Genomic DNA, 18,111 nt, shown 5'->3' with positions numbered 1-18,111 from the left:
TCAATAGGCGTTTGATAAAGTACCACATATTAGGCTTGTTAGAAAAGTGAAGCCCATCAGATAAAAGGGGCAGCAGCAGCATGGATACAAAATTGGCTAAGGGTGGAAAACAGAGAGTTTTTGTGAATGGCTGTTTTTGGACTGAAGGGAGGTATACAGTGGAGTTCCCCAATGTTTCAGTACTCGGACCACTGCTGTTTTTGATATACATTAAAGACTTGGACTTGGGGGTACAGGCACAATTTCAAAATTTGCAGATGACACGAAACTTGGAAGTGTAGTAAACAGTAAGGAAGAGAGTAAGAGACTTCAAGAGGACATAGGTAGGATGGTGAAATGAACAGACACATGACAAATGAAATTCAATGTAGAAAAGTGTGGGGTGATACATTTTGGAAGGAAGAATGAGGAGAGATAATACAAGCTAAATGGTACAATTTTAAAGGGAGTGCAAGAAGAGAGACCTGGGGGTGCTTGTGCGCAAATCTTTGAAGGTGGCAGGACTGGTTAACAAAGCAGTTAATAAATCATATGGGATCCTGGGCTTTATAAATAGAGGCATAGAGTACAAAAGCTTAGAGGAAGTTTATAAAGTTTATACCTTTATAAAACACTAGTTTGGCCCCAGCTGGAGTATTGTATCCAATTCTGGGATCCACACTTTAGGAAGGCCGTGAAGGCTTTGGAGTGGGTACAGAAGAGATTTACTAGAACGGTTCCAGGGATGAGGGATTACAGTTACATGGATAGATTAGAGAAGCTGGGGTTGTTCTCCTTAGAGCAGAGAAGGCTAAGAGGAGAATTAATAGAGGTGTTTAAGATCATGAAGGGTCTAGATAGAGTAAATAAAGAGAAACTGTTTCCAACGGCTGAAAGGTCGATAACTAGAGGGCACAGATTTAAGTGATTGGCAAAAGATTTGTTAAGGGCAAATCATGAGGAAAAACTTTTCATGACGACATGAGGGAAAACCTTTTTACGCAATGAGTGGTTAGGATTTGAAATGCAGTGCCTACAAGGGTGGTGGATACAGATTCAATAGAAATCTTCAAAAAGTAAGTTAATAAATATTTGAAGAGGAAAATATTGCAGGGATATGGGGAAAGAGTGGGGAAGTGGGCCTAAATGGATTGCTCTTTGAAAGAACCACAAAAGGGCATCACTTCACTCTGTTCTCCAACTCTCTCTTTTCTATCCCGTAGCCAATTTTGTATCCACGCTGCTACTGCCCCTTTTATCCCATGGGCTTCAATTTTGCTAACAAGCCCAAATGCAGTACTTTATCAAACACCTTTTGAAAGTCCATATAAACAACATCAACTACACTGCCCTCATCCACCCTCTCTGTTACCTCATCAAAAAATTCAATCAAGTTAGTCAAACATGATTTGCCCTTAACAAATCCATGCTGGCTCTTCTTTATTAGTCCATGCTTCTCCAAGTAGCTGTTAATTTTCTCCCAGATTATTGTTTGTAAAAGCTTCCCCACGACCGATGTTAAACTGACTGGCCTGTTATTGCCAGATTTATCCTTCTCCCCTTTTTTGAGGCAGTTTGTGGGGCAAAGAGCAACAGCAGTGCAAGACCAGCAAAACCTCACTCTGTTTAGACAAAGTGAACTTTGCAGATTGATACGGCCTGCCAAAATCATTTAGAAGTCAAGCAACAGCCAGAAATAATAAAGCAGCAACAAAACTGTAAATACTACATGAACCCTTTAAAGAGCGCTGGTGAGGAAGCTTTCCTGCCAGTTAGTGCCACGTTGTGATGAGTGAGGCCAGCAGGTGGTGAGTAAAATGCTGGGACGATCAAAAATGGGAAACGGGTCCTGCAAGAAGTTCAGGACCCTCATTTACATTAATTATTGAGAGCTTAGAATGCTACTGGCACACGCTCCTGACTCCAGCACGACCCAGTTGACCAGTATGTTCTTGGCCCAACTAGGAAGTAGGCATTGCTGGTGCTGGGAAATGAGGTGGGCCACGTCGACCAAGTGTCTGTGGGAGAACACTTGGGTACAAGTGATCATCGTATCATAAGATTTAGATTAGCAATGGAGAGGAGCAAGGAACAATCTAGATTGGAACTTCTAAACAGGAATAGGGCTAACTTCAATGGGATGCGAAAGGATCTAGCCAGGGTAAAATGGAACCAAAGACTGACAGGAAAAACTGTAATGGAACAATGGGTGATCTTTAAGGAGGAGATGTTCCAAGTACAGGCTAGGTACATTCCCACAAGAGGGAAGGGTAAGGGAACCAAAGCAAGGGCTCCTTGGATGATGAGGGAGATTGAGAAGATGATGAAACAAAAAAAGAGGGTGTATGATGAATGTCAGGTGAATTCTTCAAGGGAGAACCAGACCAAATACAATAAGTTGAGAGGGGAAGTGACGATGAAAATAAGATTGACAAAGAGAGAATATGAGAGTAGAATGGTGGTTAACATAAAAGGGAACCCAAAAATCTTCTACCGGCATGTAAACAGTAAGCGGGTAGTAAGAGGCAGGGTGGGGCCTATTCGGGACAAAGAGGTGATATATGCTTAGAGGCGCAGGGCAAGGCTAGAATATGCAATGAGTACTTTGTATCGGTGTTTACTAAGGAGGTGGATCCTGACAAAATATTGGTAGAAGTGGAAAAGGTAGAAGCAATGGAAGGAGTGAAAATTGATAGACAGGATGTACTAGAAAGACTGGGTATGCTTAGAGTGGATAAGTCGCCTGGTCCAGATGGCTTGCATCCCAGGTTGCTAAGGGAATTGGGGGAGGAGATAGCGGAAGGGCTTACCATAATTTTCCAATCTTCCGTAGATGCAGGGGAGGTGTTTGAGGATTGGAAAGTGACAAATGTGACACCATTGTTCAAGAAAGGGTGTAAGGACAATCCTAGTAACTACAGGTCGGTCAATTTAACATCAGTGGTGGGTAAAGTTTTAGAAACAATAATCAAGGAAAAAATTAATGGGCACTTGGAGAGGTGTAAGCTAATTAAGGAGAGCCAACATGGATTTGTAAAAGGCAGATCGTGTTTGACTAATTGAATTTTTTGATGAAGTAACAGGGAGGATGAAGGGAATGCAATGGATGTTGTCTACATGGATTTTTGGAAGGCGTTTGGCAAAGTACCACATAGAAGGCTGGTTAACAAAATTGAGGCTCATGGAATAGGTGGGTCAGTGGCAGCTTGGATAAGGAATTGGCTTAAGGATAGAAAACAGCGAGTTGTGGTAAATGGCTGTTTTTCAGACTGGAGGATGGTAGACAGTGGTGTTCCCCAAGGGTCAGTGCTGGGGCCACTGCTTTTTTTGATATATACATAAATGGCCTGGATATTGGAATACAGAGAAGAATTTCTAAATTTGCCAATGACACCATTGTTTGGGGGTATGGCAAACAGTGAGGATGATACCAATCGACTGCAACAGGACATAGAAAGGCTAGCAGAATGGGCAGACAAGTGGCAGATGGAATTTAATACAGAGAAGTGTGAGGTGATGCATTTTGGCAGAAGGAACAGGGAGAGGCAATATACACTTAATGGCATAATTTTAAAGAGTGTGCAGGGACAGAGGGACCTAGGAGTTAATGTGCATAGGTCCCTGAAGGTGGCAGGACATATTGAGAGAGTTGTTAGCAAAGCATATGGGATCTTGGGCTTCATAAATGGAGGTATTGAGTACAAAAGTAGAGAAGTTATGCTGAACCTTTATAAAGCGCTGGTTAGGCCACAACTGGAATATTGCGTCCAGTTCTGATCATCACACTTTAGGAAGGATGTGAAGACACTTGAGAGGGTACAGAGGAGATTTACCAGAATGGTTTCGGGGATGGGGGAACTTAGCTGCAAGGACAGGTTGGAGAAGCTGGATTTGTTTTCATTAGAACAAAGGAGATTGAGGGATGATTTGATAGAGGTGTACAAGATTATGATGGGTTTGGATAGGCTAGACGGGGAAAGGCTGTTCCCACTAGTTGATGGTACAAGGACTAGTGGACACAGATTTAAGGTTTTGGGCAAGAGATACGGGGGATGTGAGGAAAAACTTTTTTATGCAAGAAGTGGTGAGGACCTGGAACTCGCTGTTGACGGAAGTGATGGAAGCGGAGACACTCAATGTTTTCAAGGGGAGGCTGGGTAAGCACTTGAAGGAAATAAACTTGCAGGGCTACGGGGATAGAGCGGGACTGACTGGATTGCTCTACAGAGAGCCGGCACGGACTCGATGGGCCAAATGGCCTCCTTCTGTGCCATTATGACTCTATATCCTCCTCTACCAATATGGCGGGAGGCACACTTCCAACTGGAAGATTGCCTGCACTTCCTGTATGCCATATTGGGGAATTAGTAGGCCAGTTAGCGCCTGAAAACTGAGCGCTGCACGGCCGATGTCTTTAGCTGGCGAAGTCAAAATTAATGTGACCCAAATGTGACTCAGAAATGCTTCTGCGACATCACAAGGACATATTGCCATTTGTTTTAAAGTATATTTATTAGAATTATTTTGCAGTTATCAATAAATTACTTACTTCTCAGTACTAATGCTGTATTTTACAAAAACAATAGAGAAACAGTACATCTACTGAACTTTTTTGTACGCATAGGAGTCAATTCAGTGATCCCAAGCTCACAGTGAGGAGTCTTCTCAATGGGAGTATGGGTGGGAGATAGGTAGCATGTAGCACCGATTCTCCAACTCCTGTCCTGTCAAGCAAGGCTCTCTCCTGGGAGCTCTGGATCGCTAAATTTAATCCATTAAGCCATCCCTTACATCAAATGCAAATTCAGTTTATCAAACAAGCATTGTCAGTGTACTTGGAAATCTTGACAGCCAAGTACAGTTTCACACATGCACACCATACAGATTTGGGAGATACACAATACCATGAGACGATGTTTTCTACCAAAATGTTTCCTCCAACATTGCCAAAACTTCAGGATATCCGAGTTCATTTAACAAGCAGAGTTTTACACAGTCTGTTTAGCTATCTGGCACATTCTGAAAAGAAACACAATTGTATTGGTGCATTATTCACGAGAGCCTGAATCAGATATTTGCACAGGTACTAAAATAAAATGACATATACAGTAGCAGGTATTTTTAGTGGGGTTGTTTTGCTTTTAATGAGTCTGTTGCAAATGCTATGTGAATACCTGCTCCAACCTGACCTAATTTGCCCTTCGGTGCATGGCAGAATTGCAGTGTCAAGACTTAAGGCAGAGCAGGAGTAAAGCAAGAAAACTGGTATAATAGCTCACTAATAACATGTTGTTGGTAGTAATATTTATGTATTTATAACATTACTAATCAAGATTTAAACCACTCTTGGGTGGTAACATGGTCTAGCAAGTGGATGGCCCATCTAGGAGCGGCAGAGGGGAGGCCCTGCCCATTATAACGGCCGGGTCTCATTTACTTTCTCCAGAATGGACTGCCGCTTGAACCCAGGGAAATGCTTAGGTGAGTGGCGGGCAGGATGACCCAAAGAATGGAGCCCAGCATAAGATAAGTGGTCGGGGTGGGGGGGGGGGGGAGGGGTCCGTAGGCAATCGGGAGAGGGGGAGAGAAGCTCTGGGTAGGGGAGTCCTAGGATCACCTTGTGGGGCCCGGAGAAGCATTTCTGCTCCTCCTGGCCCACAAGGAAGCTAAAAACTTTTTTTGAAACCTGCCTTGCTGGTTCCCGACAGGTTTGGCCTTGTGGGGAAACCACAGTGGCTTCTCCACGTAAGCCTAGGGTTAATATTGCAGACGGGTCCTGATGGCGGCATTGGGACCCGATCTGTATAATTAAACAAGGCTTTGGCTGGTGTCCTTGGTGCTGGCAATTTAAAATTGCTGTTGGCAGGATCAGAATGGGTGGCCAATGGGTACGTGTCCTACTCTATTTTAACTGCACCCCTGCAGGACAGGTGGGTTAAAATCCCCCCCTCCCACCCCCCACACCTCCTTCTACCAAAACTGAAGATGCAGCAATGGAACAGGCACATAATTCATCACTTTGATGAAAGCATTAACCAGAAAGCACTCAAAAGTCCAAAGTAACAATGTACCTTGAATCAAAAAATGCTTGTAAGCCACAGGCTTTAAAGCACTTGCATTTAAGACTGTGGCAGCTTCCAAAGGATAATAAGACTATAAGCTCCTGTAAAAGGATTATGTATGTAAAATGGATTAAACATAGAAAAAGGAAGTAACAGTTCCTGTTCACAAAAAAAGTGGTGCTACTAAATGATACAGAGGTTCATGGGGATGGGAACAGGGCAGCTAATTAAATTGAGAAAAGAAACAGAGACCAAAGTGCTGTGGAACGACTCCTGGAAGAACATTCATGCTTTCTTCAATACCCTTTACGAGTGCAGTTTTCACCTGAATGCTTGGAAGCGGCTGACCCAAAGTGAAGAGCAAAGCTTTCCATGGTCAGCTCATTGTCATAATTAGACGTAGCCTCAAGTGCAGGTTTGGATGTATGCAGGGAGCACACTAATGGTTCATGCGGAAAATTGCATTTGGGTTCATTTAAAGGGATACAGACAAGGGGAAATGTCAGGGTAGAGGGGACAATTCTTATGCTTTAGCAAAAGGCTATAAAGAAATTTCGGCCTAAGACCAAAGGGAGAGCAGATGAAGATATAACAGGAAAAAGTGAAGGGAAGGGAAACCCAAGGCGCAGGTGCTGGTGCAGCCCAACACTTGATGCTCAGTTTACTGGCTGCTGAAGTGCAGGTGGTGAGTCACAAGGTGGCTTCAATGAGGATGGCCCTCTGTGTCACTCAAAGGCACCATTCCCATAGGGCATCACTGCAGCATGCCTGAAAACAGGTTTCAGGCCACAACTGACCAGTACTGTCACTGGCTGTGCCAATCGTATACTGCATGGTAGCTGGAGGGTAAATACCGGCACAGGCTGATTGGGCCAAATGGTTTGTTTCCGTGTTGTAACTTCTACTTATTTCTTTGCATTTCTATGCAGATGTCCTGACAGCAGATGACACAGGTCTACATGACATTAATGAGTACAATTTAAGAGGCAATCGGCTGCTTAATGATCATCCAGGCAGCCATTCCTACCGCAAGTTTCAACTCCTTTACCAAGATGGCGTTGTGTGCTAAACGCGGGCTAAACCAGCATTTCAGCTCAATACCCTATCTTGGCCACCTTGAGGCTCATTAGTGCCTGAACGAGCTGTCAAAAATCGCCTCCACTGTGTATCCAGAAGAGAAAAGAGGGTATAGTTTTTTAAGTCTACATGACCTTATAAGAGAGATACTGGAGTGCTGCCGACATCTGTTGAAATGACTGTAAGGAGAAATGGGAATTCAATTAAGATAAAAATAAAATATAGCACCTACCAGAAGCATGGGAGGACTTTTTTTCCTTCCCCTCTTGGCATTAGAGGACCTCCAGCCCCATTCGCGAAATGACAAACGCCACAACTGCAGAAGTTGCCATCAGAATTTTTATGAAAAACACACAACTGATGGCACTTTTACAAAATACACAGCATTTCACCCAAGTGACTACCCTTGTGACTATTTGTGCTTTATTTTCCTCTTACGCATGCTCCTACGTAGTGGTTCCCCTGTGGCTTCAGCAGATGTGGAGGCCCCTTGCTCACTTTCCTGCTGCTCCTGTCTCGACACCTTTGGCGGGCGTCCTCTGGGGTGGCGAGCATGTGAGGGCTCGCCAGCAGTCTGCTGCTCCTGCGGCTGTGCAGGGGTTGAGACCTCTATCTCCGTTGGGTGTGGACTCCGGCAGGGCTCTGACCGAAGGCTCTGCAGTGGCATGGAAGTGTGAGCGCTTGGAGAGGAGCCCCCACTTCCTTGAGGTCTGCCACCAACCTCCCTCTCATGGGTCAGGTCCCCCTCAGTGCCTGCAAGTGGCTTGAGAGCAGCTTGCTGCACATCAGGGGGGCCATGGGGACCCATATCTGCAATGGCAGTCCTACTCAGAAGGACTTCTATGAAGGTCTGGTTTCTCTGTTCAATAGATGCCCATCGCTCCTCAAGAGATGTCATTCTATTCTGAACACTCACCATGTTTTCCATACCCTGGCGACTAACCTCCTCCATGGCCGTAGCCCTCCTCTCCTCGACCGTAGCCAGCCTTACCACGGAGGCAGCAATCATTTCCACATAGGTAGCCATCCTCTCCGTGCTGATGCGTTCATGCGCCAATGACTCCACAAAGGCTCTGCTCATGTTCGCTATGGACTCCTCCATTCGCTCCACACTCGCAATGACCCTGGAGACAAAACCTGCCAGAGACTCCTGCATCTGTGCATGGAGTTCCATCACCTCTGATCTTATGGATGGACCCAGAGGCAGAGGGTCGACATGCAGCTGAGCCGAGCTGGCAGAGTCCTGCGCCCTCCGACGAGGACTCTCCACTGCTGTCCTTGTCTCCACAATCTGCTGCTGCTCACTTGTGAGCTGTGATACACCAGGTGACAACTCTACTCTATGTCCCAAAGGTCCTACCGAGGTGTGAGTGTCTGCGCTGGTGCTGGGATTGCTTATTTCTGCTGACGCTGCGCCCTCAGAGGTTGCAGATTCCTCTGAGGAATCTGGCTGCTCAGGCTCTTCCTCCTGGACAGTGGGGATGGGGGCTCTCGATGGTCATGTGGGGGAGTCAAGGAAAAAGTTAGAGATGTGATGCCAAGGTTACATGCACATTGCATTTTGCAGATGATCATAAGTCCATATGATGTAGCTTCAGAATCATTATCAGCGACTCATGCAATGCCAATGAGAGAGATGGAAAACTATTCTTCACCAGCTTGCGGGGATGCTCCTGCCTGTCCTTCCCCAACGTCCACATCTCAGTCAGCCCCGGCAATCTCCAGGACGCTTTCCTCCCAGGGGGTGAGCTGGGCTAATGAGGGCGGCCCTCCTCCTGTCCTGGCTCGCTCTCTCCTGTTGTGAGCTCTCTTCTCCTGCAATGAGGGAGACAAGTGGAGGTTGAGTGAGAATGAAGGAGTGAGTGCAGAGATTGCATAGCATAGATACTTAGAAGGAGACAAAGATGGAGTAAGGTTGCAATACCAAGGGCCCTCCCCTGTGTGTTGTCAGTTGTGTTCAAAGCATCAGAGTGAGAGGGAGTGCGAGGGCTGCATGGTGGCATAGTTCTGTGAATGTGAGCATAGAGAGAGAGGGAATGGGTAAGGGCGCATGGATGTGAGTGTCTAGTGGGATGTGCAGGAAGAGATTGCTAAAGCTGAGTGCTGGTGAGGAAAGGCAATGGGGATCAGATTGAGGGTGATGGAAACATCATACAGTACTTACTTTTCCTTCACTGCAACCATGTTCTTCGTGTGAGCCCCAAGCAGTTGACTTGACCTGCCACCTGTAGCCACACAGCCTTGGTCTGACTGGGAGGCCTCTTCCTCCTTGAAGAAGGGAACAGGACCTCCCTGTTGGTCCTAGCCCCATCCAGCAATGCCTGGAGTGAAGCCTCATCAAATTTGGGGGCAGATCTGGCCCTCCCGCTGGCTGTTCCTCCTGCAGGCTCCTGTGCCATCTTAATGGTGAAGTTTGGGAGCCTGCAGAGGAAGCAAGGCTTGCTGTGGACCTTAAAAGCAGCAGCAATGATGATGTCATATTCTGCGACTTTCTGACTGGAAATACTCAATTGCCAAGGCTTCCCACGCGCTGGAAATCAATTGGCCAATTGAGTTAAAATTGCATCAATCTCACAGACCCATTTGGAATCGTGTGGGAATCACTAAATTCCCCGCACCTGAGATAAAATCGACCTATAAGTGTTTGAAAGCCATTGACAGTGAATTAAAATATTTAATTGAAGACTTCCTAACTGTAGTGTATGTAACGTTCCACCTTTAAGAGAACTATTTTAAGGGTTGCACTACTTTATCTTGGCTGCTGTATACTGTAATACCGGTGGTGACCACACCGGTATATAAGTGCTGTGTAATGATTTATTGGGCAGTTCCGCCCGGACCTCCGACTAGTAAAGACCTGTTAAATTTTACTCTTGTGGTCTGTGTATTAATTCTCAATATAACACACAGACTTAACAGTGGCGACGAGTATGATCTTACCCTGCGGCAGAGACTATCCAAGGCAGTTTAACGGGCGTCGAGAGGAGGCATCCGCTCTTATCATTCTGCTGAGAGAAGACTCGGGTCTGCAGAGCAACGGAAGAATTCTAACACGAAGCCTTCCATCAGCAACAGGCAGGATCATCCCTTCTATCACGGTGGTGGGTAAGCCGATCAGCGACGAACAGCGAGTCGGCCACGTTGACTGTGAAGTAGGGGAGGGAAAAACGGAGGATATAAGGGCGGAGAACTCGACCACGGCCAGGGAAAAGAGCCGGACAGAAGTCGGGGCCAGAGGCGCTGAGACTGGGGCAGCGTAAGGCACGGAAGCCGCGGTGAAGGCAAACGCAGCCGGTGTGAGAGGCCGGGCAGCAAGCGGGCTTGGAGACGCAACAGCGTCGAGAGCAAGCTCGACCGCGACCGGTAAAAAAAGGCCGGGTAGCTACCGAGGCCGCGAGGCGCAGCGACCGAGAACCGCTTGCGCGGGAGAATTTTTTTTTTTTAAAAATTAAAAAAACCACGGAGAACTCAGCCGCAGCCGGGGGGAAAGGACCGGACTGCAAGAGGGGCTGGGAGGCACGATTGAAAACCGCTGGGGAGGGCAAACGCAGCAATACGGCAATCGCCGTTACAGCCAGCGGGAGAGACAGAGCCCGAGCAAGCGGGAGAGACAGAGCCCGAGCGAGCGGGAGAGACAGAGCCCGAGCGAGGGAGAACGAGACCGAGCGAGCGAGGGGGAACGAGACCGAGCGAGCGAGGGAGACCGTGCGAGCGAGGGAGACCGAGCGAGCAGGAGTGACAAGAGACAGCCAGCGGGGGAGAAAGGCAAACGCGGGAAGCCGCCATTTTCGGAGGCGGGGAAGAAGACAAGCGCGGGAAACTGCCACTTTGAAAGTAGGCAGGGAAGAAGACAAGCGCGGGAAACCGCCGTTTTGAAAAAAAAAGTTAAAGAAAAATTTCTTTTTGTTTTCTCAAGAAGATTGCGAAGATGCCTAAGCGTGGTAACATCAACGATTTCGACCCCGATGTTGAAGATTGGGCCACGTATGTAGAACGCATAGAGATATATTGTAAGGCAAATAAAATATCAAATGAAGATAAAGCACTAACCTTACTAAACTCAATGGGTGCAAAGACATACGGGCTATTGAAGCATCTTCTATCACCAGCTAAACCGGCGGATCAGACTTTCGCTAATATTGTTGCTGTCCTGAAGGATCATTTGAACCCCACACCACTGATGTTAGCGGAACGATTTAAATTTTATGCGAGAACGCAACTGAAAGAGGAAAGCAACGCGAAGTACTTAATTGAACTGCGTAAGCTAGCGAAATACTGTCAGTTTGGGGAAAGTCTGACAGAGGCACTGAGAGACAAATTCGTGTGCGGATTGTCGAAAGAAGGAACACAAAAGCGGCTGCTTGAAGAGAATGATCTTACACTTGATAAGGCTGTCAATATTGCAGCATTGCACGAAGCCGCAGCGAGAGGCACTGTGGAAATGCAGCTGAAGGCAGCGGTACTCAGCATAGATCAAATGGCTTTGGGTACAACGAAATGTTATCGTTGTGGTAAGACGACACACGACCAGAACCAATGCTGGTTTAAAAACCAGGAATGTAGAAAATGTGGCAAGCTTGGTCACATAGCTAAAGTATGCCGGTCAGGAAAGAAGACCAGCAACAAAAAGTCACCGCAGAAAAAGTGCAGAAAGGTACATAAGGTGGCTGAGAAGAGTTCGGATGAACAGAATTCGGATTCAGACTCCAACAGCAAGGAACTGGGTAGTCTGAGAATTCACAATGTGAGTAAAGAAGCTGACCGACAAACTATCTGGGTCACACTGCAAATTGCAGAAGTCCAAGTGAAGATGGAATTGGACACTGGATCGGCGTTGACGGTCATGAATAAGCAAGACTACAAAAAGTTATTCAAACATATTCCCCTACGGGATACGGAGATAGTATTGCAGACATACACGGGGCAAAAAGTATACCCCATCGGAAAGATAAAAGTCAAGGTGATACACAAGGGCAAAGAACACCTAGGAATGGACTTATATGTACTACCTGAGGGAGGTCCACCACTTCTGGGACGGGAGTGGATCAGGAAAATAAATATGGACTGGCACTCCCTAAACGCAATAACGGTAGATTCCGGAAAGAAAGATGTCAAAACTGAACGATTGTCCAGAATATTGGATGAGGCTAAAGAGGTGTTCCAACAGGGACTGGAAACACTGAGAGGAATTAAGGCAAAAATCAAGATTGCAGAACATGCAAACCCAAAATTTTTCAAAGCCAGACCGGTACCTTATGCGATACGACCTGCTGTGGAAGCTGAACTGGAAGGGCTTGAACGTTCAGGAGTACTGTCTAAGGTGGACTGGAGTGAGTGGGCCACGCCCATTGTTCCCGTCATGAAGCGTTCATCGAGTAACAAGCCAGGGGAACCGGGGAAGGTCCGCATCTGTGGAGACTTCAAGATCACAGTTAATCCGGTGCTTCACACGGTGCAATATCCGCTTCCGCGGATTGAGGATATCTTTGCTTCATTGTCTGGCGGGAAACACTTCACCAAGATAGACCTGGCGCAAGTGTACTTACAGATGGAAGTTGAGGAAGAGTCACGCCAGTATCTCACAATCAACACGCACAGAGGCTTGTATCGATATAATAGATTGGTTTTTGGAGTGGCTTCGGCTCCAGCAATCTGGCAGAGGGCCATGGAGCAGGTATTACAGGGAATTCCAAGCACTCAATGTTACTTGGACGATATCCTGATTACAGGGGAGGACGATGAGGAACACCTCGCAAATTTGAAACTGGTGCTCACCAGGTTAAAGGAATATGGCCTTCGAGTTAATCGCCAGAAATGTGAGTTCTTTCAGAAACGGATCTCGTACTGTGGTCATGTCATTGACCAGGAGGGGCTGCACAAGTCACCTGACAAGATCGAAGCTGTTGTGAAGGCTCCCGCTCCGGAAAATGTATCCCAGTTGAGGTCGTTCCTAGGGTTGATTAACTATTACCATAAGTTTCTGCCAAATCTATCCAAGGTGCTGCACCCGCTGAATGCTCTGTTGCAGAAAGAAGTACCATGGAAGTGGAGCGAGGACTGTAAGAAGGCCTTTCGCAAAAGCAAGGCATTGATCACCTCAGAGGAAGTGTTGGCTCACTTCAACCCAACGCTACCTATTCGTCTAGCTTGTGATGCTTCCCCTTATGGTATTGGAGCAGTACTCTCACACAAGTTGCCAAATGGCTCGGAAAGGCCAGTCGCATTTGCATCCAGATCATTGACCTCCGCTGAGCGCAACTATGCTCAGATAGATAGGGAGGCTCTCAGCCTTGTGTGGGGAGTAAAGAAGTTCAATCATTACCTGCAGGGCAAGAAGTTTACACTGCTGACAGACCACCAGCCGTTGGTATCCATATTCAACCCTAAAAAGGGCGTTTCCATTATGACAGCGCAAAGGCTACAGAGGTGGTCCCTTTTCCTAGGGGCACACCAATATGACATAGAATACAAAGGATCAAAACAACATGGGAATGCTGACGGTTTATCGCGCCTACCGTTGCCAACGGTAGAAGAGGCGCCTACAGTGGACCCAGTGAAGATGTTCCACTCAACCATAGTGGAATGTCTACCAGTAACAAATTCTACGATCGAAAAGGAAACAAGAAATGACCCGACTCTCTCACAAGCCTACGATTTAACGGTGAAGGGATGGCCAGCACATGGCGAACCAATGTTGCCAGCATTTTCGCAAAGAAGAGAACAGCTGTCAGTGTGCCGAGGAACTTTGATGTGTGGATCCAGAGTGGTGATTCCACCCAAACTCCAGCATAAAGTGCTAAAGGAGCTTCACGAGGGGCATCTGGGTGGAGTGAAAATGAAGAACCTAGCCAGAGCGTTCGTGTGGTGGCCAGGTATCGATGGAGACATCGAAGAAATGACCAAGAGCTGTCTAGGATGCCAGAAGGTCCAAAACGCACCACCACAAGCTCCTCTGCATCCATGGGCGTGGCCCTCATCTCCATGGCAAAGGGTACATATCGACTTTGCTGGTCCATTTATGGACTCAATGTTCTTAATCGCGGTGGATGCACACTCCAAGTGGCCGGAGGTAATAAAGATGTCCTCCATCACCACGGAAAAAACCATCACAGTATTAAGGACCATATTCGCCAGGAATGGGCTGCCGGAACAGATCTGTTCTGATAATGGACCGCAATTTGTGTCCGAAGAATTCAGGAAGTTCTTAAAAAACAATGGGGTTAAGCACTACACGTCTGCCCCATACCATCCCGCCACCAATGGATTAGCTGAAAGGTTTGTCCAGACCTTCAAGAAGGCCATAAAGGCCATGGGTAATGAAGACATAAATCTACAACATAAGGTAGATAGTTTCTTGTTGGCGTACAGGAATGCAACACATGCGGTCACAAACCAAACTCCCGCCATGATGTTTTTCAATAGAAGGCTAAGATGCCGGCTAGATTTGATCAAGCCAAACATCAGAAGGGACGTAGAGAACCGGCAATTTCAAGGCATGAATGAAAGGCCAACTAGAACCTTCCAGATAGGTCAACAAGTTTTGGCCCGGGACTACCGTACCGAGAAATGGCAGCCTGGAACTATTTGCAAACGACTAGGACCGCTGATGTATACCGTGGACATTGGTGAAAGCATAATAAGGCGCCATGTTGACCAGATCATAGAGTCATCCGAAAAGGGCCAACCTACTCCACAACTCTATACGCCTAATGATGAAGCAGAGATACCCATAGTATCTACCTCCGATCCGGTAATACTGGAATCAGATGAACCTGACACTGGCATTCAAGCCGAATCGACCTTGCCAAAAGAACCTACTACACCACCGAAAACTACTACACCACCGAGGCGTTATCCGGACCGAGTCAGGAAGCCTCCAGAGAGACTGAATCTGTGAACTGTTTTTACCTGAAGTTGTGTATATATGTTATGATGTTATGTTTAATGGGAATATATACTGTTAACCTAAAAAGGGAGGATTGTAGTGTATGTAACGTTCCACCTTTAAGAGAACTATTTTAAGGGTTGCACTACTTTATCTTGGCTGCTGTATACTGTAATACCGGTGGTGACCACACCGGTATATAAGTGCTGTGTAATGATTTATTGGGCAGTTCCGCCCGGACCTCCGACTAGTAAAGACCTGTTAAATTTTACTCTTGTGGTCTGTGTATTAATTCTCAATATAACACACAGACTTAACACTAACTGAACAATAGTAGCTGGTGTAGGAACCCTGATTTATTTCTGTGTGCGGTTCATGTAAAGATAAGCCCTTGAAACGTCAGAGTAATGTACCTAAGAGGGAAGAGTTGCAGATCTTTCAGCTTTATCTCTTTAGAGTTCTCAATGGTCAGAAAACATCTAATGAAAGCTTGCAAACCCTATCAGCAGTAAGTACACCTAGAGTAAGTACAGCTACAGTGTAATAGTGATTACCATTCACAAAGGCAACCAATATTTGTGTACAACTTGTGTGCGTGTGTGTGCATTTGTGTGTGTATTACCACTTTTCATCTAGTTACAATAGGCTGGTTGACATTGTTGGAAGCTGTTTACAGATACAGGGCTCCTCCCTGTCTCTACACTAGAAGGGAGTTACTGAGAAAGGAGGGGGACAATCTAATCGGCTGCCTAAAGAGCTTCCAAGTTTTACAATGTAGGTAGAGATATGGGCCCCATCATTGGGTTAGTGAGGGAGGAAAGTTAGGTAGGGAAACATATTGTTAGCTCCTTGCCACCCCACAGCAATTCCAGGATATTCTTCCAGAAGTGTTCCGGGGTGTATGATATTTCCAACCAAATATGGGCGGGTGTAATATAATGGGCTGCAAATAACAGGACAACATCGTAGGAACATGGGAATTGCTAGATGAGAAAAGATCAAGGCCCATCTAGTTCCCCTTCTGCCGTCCTGGTAGTCGCTTGATACAATGATAATGGAGTTGTTGACTAATCAGAGCAATCAATCTCTATCAATTAGTCTACAACAGACCCAGACATGAGGTGAGGAAACCCCAGTGGTGGAGAGCTTTGGGAACTATAGATCCAAAGACACCTGTTCCTCCCAAGCATGCTACACTTATCATGTCATGCCTCATATGCTGCATCCCAAAATTTACGTTCCAAAAGTAATCTATCTAATTTCCATTTGAATGAATCAACACTTTCTGCTTCCACCATCACCCTAGGGAGCCTGTGCAATAGATCAATGAAATAATGTGTCTGCAGATTAATTTTCAATTTACGCCAAAGTGCAGGTCATATTTTCTGGGTCTACTGTTCAGGTGAAACAGCTTGTCATGGTCTACATTATCTAGTTCCTTTAGAATCATATCATCTCCCAACCTTCTGTTTTCCAGTGAGAACATGTCCAGTTTACATAATCACTCCTCATAATCCAGTCCCTCTATCCCCTCAATCATTCTGGTTCCCCTCTTCTGTATCCTTTCAATAGGTGCAATATACTTTTCGTACTGGGGTGACCACAACTGTACACAGTATTCTAAGTGCAGTTGCACCAATGATTTTATCAAATGGCAGAATTACCTCACTATTTCAGCTCAGTATTGACCTTTTAACATATCCCAACATTTTGTTTGATTTACTAAATGCCACATTTTCCATTTTTTGTGCCCTAGCAATGCTGGATCGCTGCTGGCTGCTCCTCCACCGCCCCCCACCCCACCCTGGCTACACACAAATGGCAACAGGGATAAAGGCCTGGGTTCCTGGCCTATTTATTTTCTTTCCTCTGCTCTTACCGTCACTTCCTGAGGTCACTGTTTGAAATGTGGCCAAAGATCCTGGGAGGTGGCGGGAAAGGCTCAGACATCCCCTAGTGGAGGGAGATAGCCTTGTAGTGGCCAGTCAACCACAGAAGTTCCCCCAAGCTGTCCTCCCAGTGAGCAGCCCTCTTACACTCTTCATCTCATGACATGTATAAAGTGATAGCTGTTGGGAGAAAAGTGTAGCACTCTAATAAAGCACCAATGTTACTGAGTGCTTGGCTCAGCACTGAGGTCCGAATTCCTGGACTTAGCACCCTGAATTCTCATGGCATCACTTATCCTTTCAGCTGGAAATGTAGAAGTAGAAATCAGACAAAGAACAAATAACAGCAGCATGCCTTTGTTATCTGCAGTAGTACTCTATTGCCTACCTCACTTATTGCTTGCTGTGACATAATGTGATGGCCACTCAGCACCCAGTTCAGTGCTGAAGTTAGCAAGCATTGGATTAGATACCCAGCAATCCAATGGCATTTTGTCAGTGAGTGCAGTAAGTGGGAAATGACTGCGACCAATCAGATACATTGACCAGCTGCTGAAAATGGAAAAACCTATTAAGGGGATAAATTTTGTGTTTTGATGGTAGATACCACTAGATATTCTACTTCTCTTAGGCAGTCCCTCGGAACTGAGGATGACTTGCTTCCACATTAAAAATGAGTTTGCAGGTGACTGATGAGCCCAACGCGGGACCTACAGTCTCTGTCACAGGTGGGGCAGACGGTGGTTGAAGGAGCGGGTGGGTGGGGTTCTTGGGTTGACGTGCGTTCCTTGCGCTGCCTGTGCTTGGCTTCCGCTTGCTCCCGGCGGAGACTCGAGGTGTTCGGCGCCTTCCCGGATGCTTCTCCTCCACTTTGTGCGGTCTTGGGCCAGGGATTCCCAGGTGTTGGTGGGGATGTTACACTTTTTCAAGGAGGCTTTGAGGGTGTCCTTGAAGCGTTTCCTCTGCCCACCTGGGGCTCTCTTGCCGTGCCGGACCGGCTCCACTAGATCTTCCACTAGATATTAAGACAGGGCTCACCAACTCAATTGGTCTTCTGAGAGGTATTCTCGTACAATAGGTAATTTTACAGGGTCTCCTTGACTCTACTAAAAGTGTGCAAGCAACAAATAAACAAAGCATGATATCTCTTTTTAACCAGGGCTCTATGAAAAGCTTTGAATGATGTAAGATTTGCAAAATTTCTACATTTCCCCAAAGG

At 46.3% G+C, this 18,111-nt stretch overlaps 1 protein-coding gene across 1 annotated transcript in view; it reads right to left on the bottom strand.

Annotated features, from left to right (window-relative positions):
• Positions 1–4,511: 4,511 nt before the first annotated feature.
• Positions 4,512–18,111, bottom strand: part of gfral (GDNF family receptor alpha like) — a 156,800-nt gene continuing 143,200 nt past the window's right edge. Inside the window, exon 10 of the mRNA XM_085998264.1 lies at positions 4,512–4,998. Coding sequence (XP_085854390.1) covers positions 4,968–4,998 — 31 coding nt within the window. The 3' untranslated portion in view covers positions 4,512–4,967. The remainder of the gene's footprint in view (positions 4,999–18,111) is intronic.

Source organism: Somniosus microcephalus, chromosome 9, assembly GCF_052327205.1.
Source record: "Somniosus microcephalus isolate GS21.2 chromosome 9, FLI_Smic_1.0, whole genome shotgun sequence".
In the NCBI taxonomy this organism is placed as follows: Eukaryota; Metazoa; Chordata; class Chondrichthyes; order Squaliformes; family Somniosidae; genus Somniosus; species Somniosus microcephalus.
Note: the sequence above shows the minus strand (reverse complement) of the source record. Positions and strands in the feature narration are given on the sequence as shown.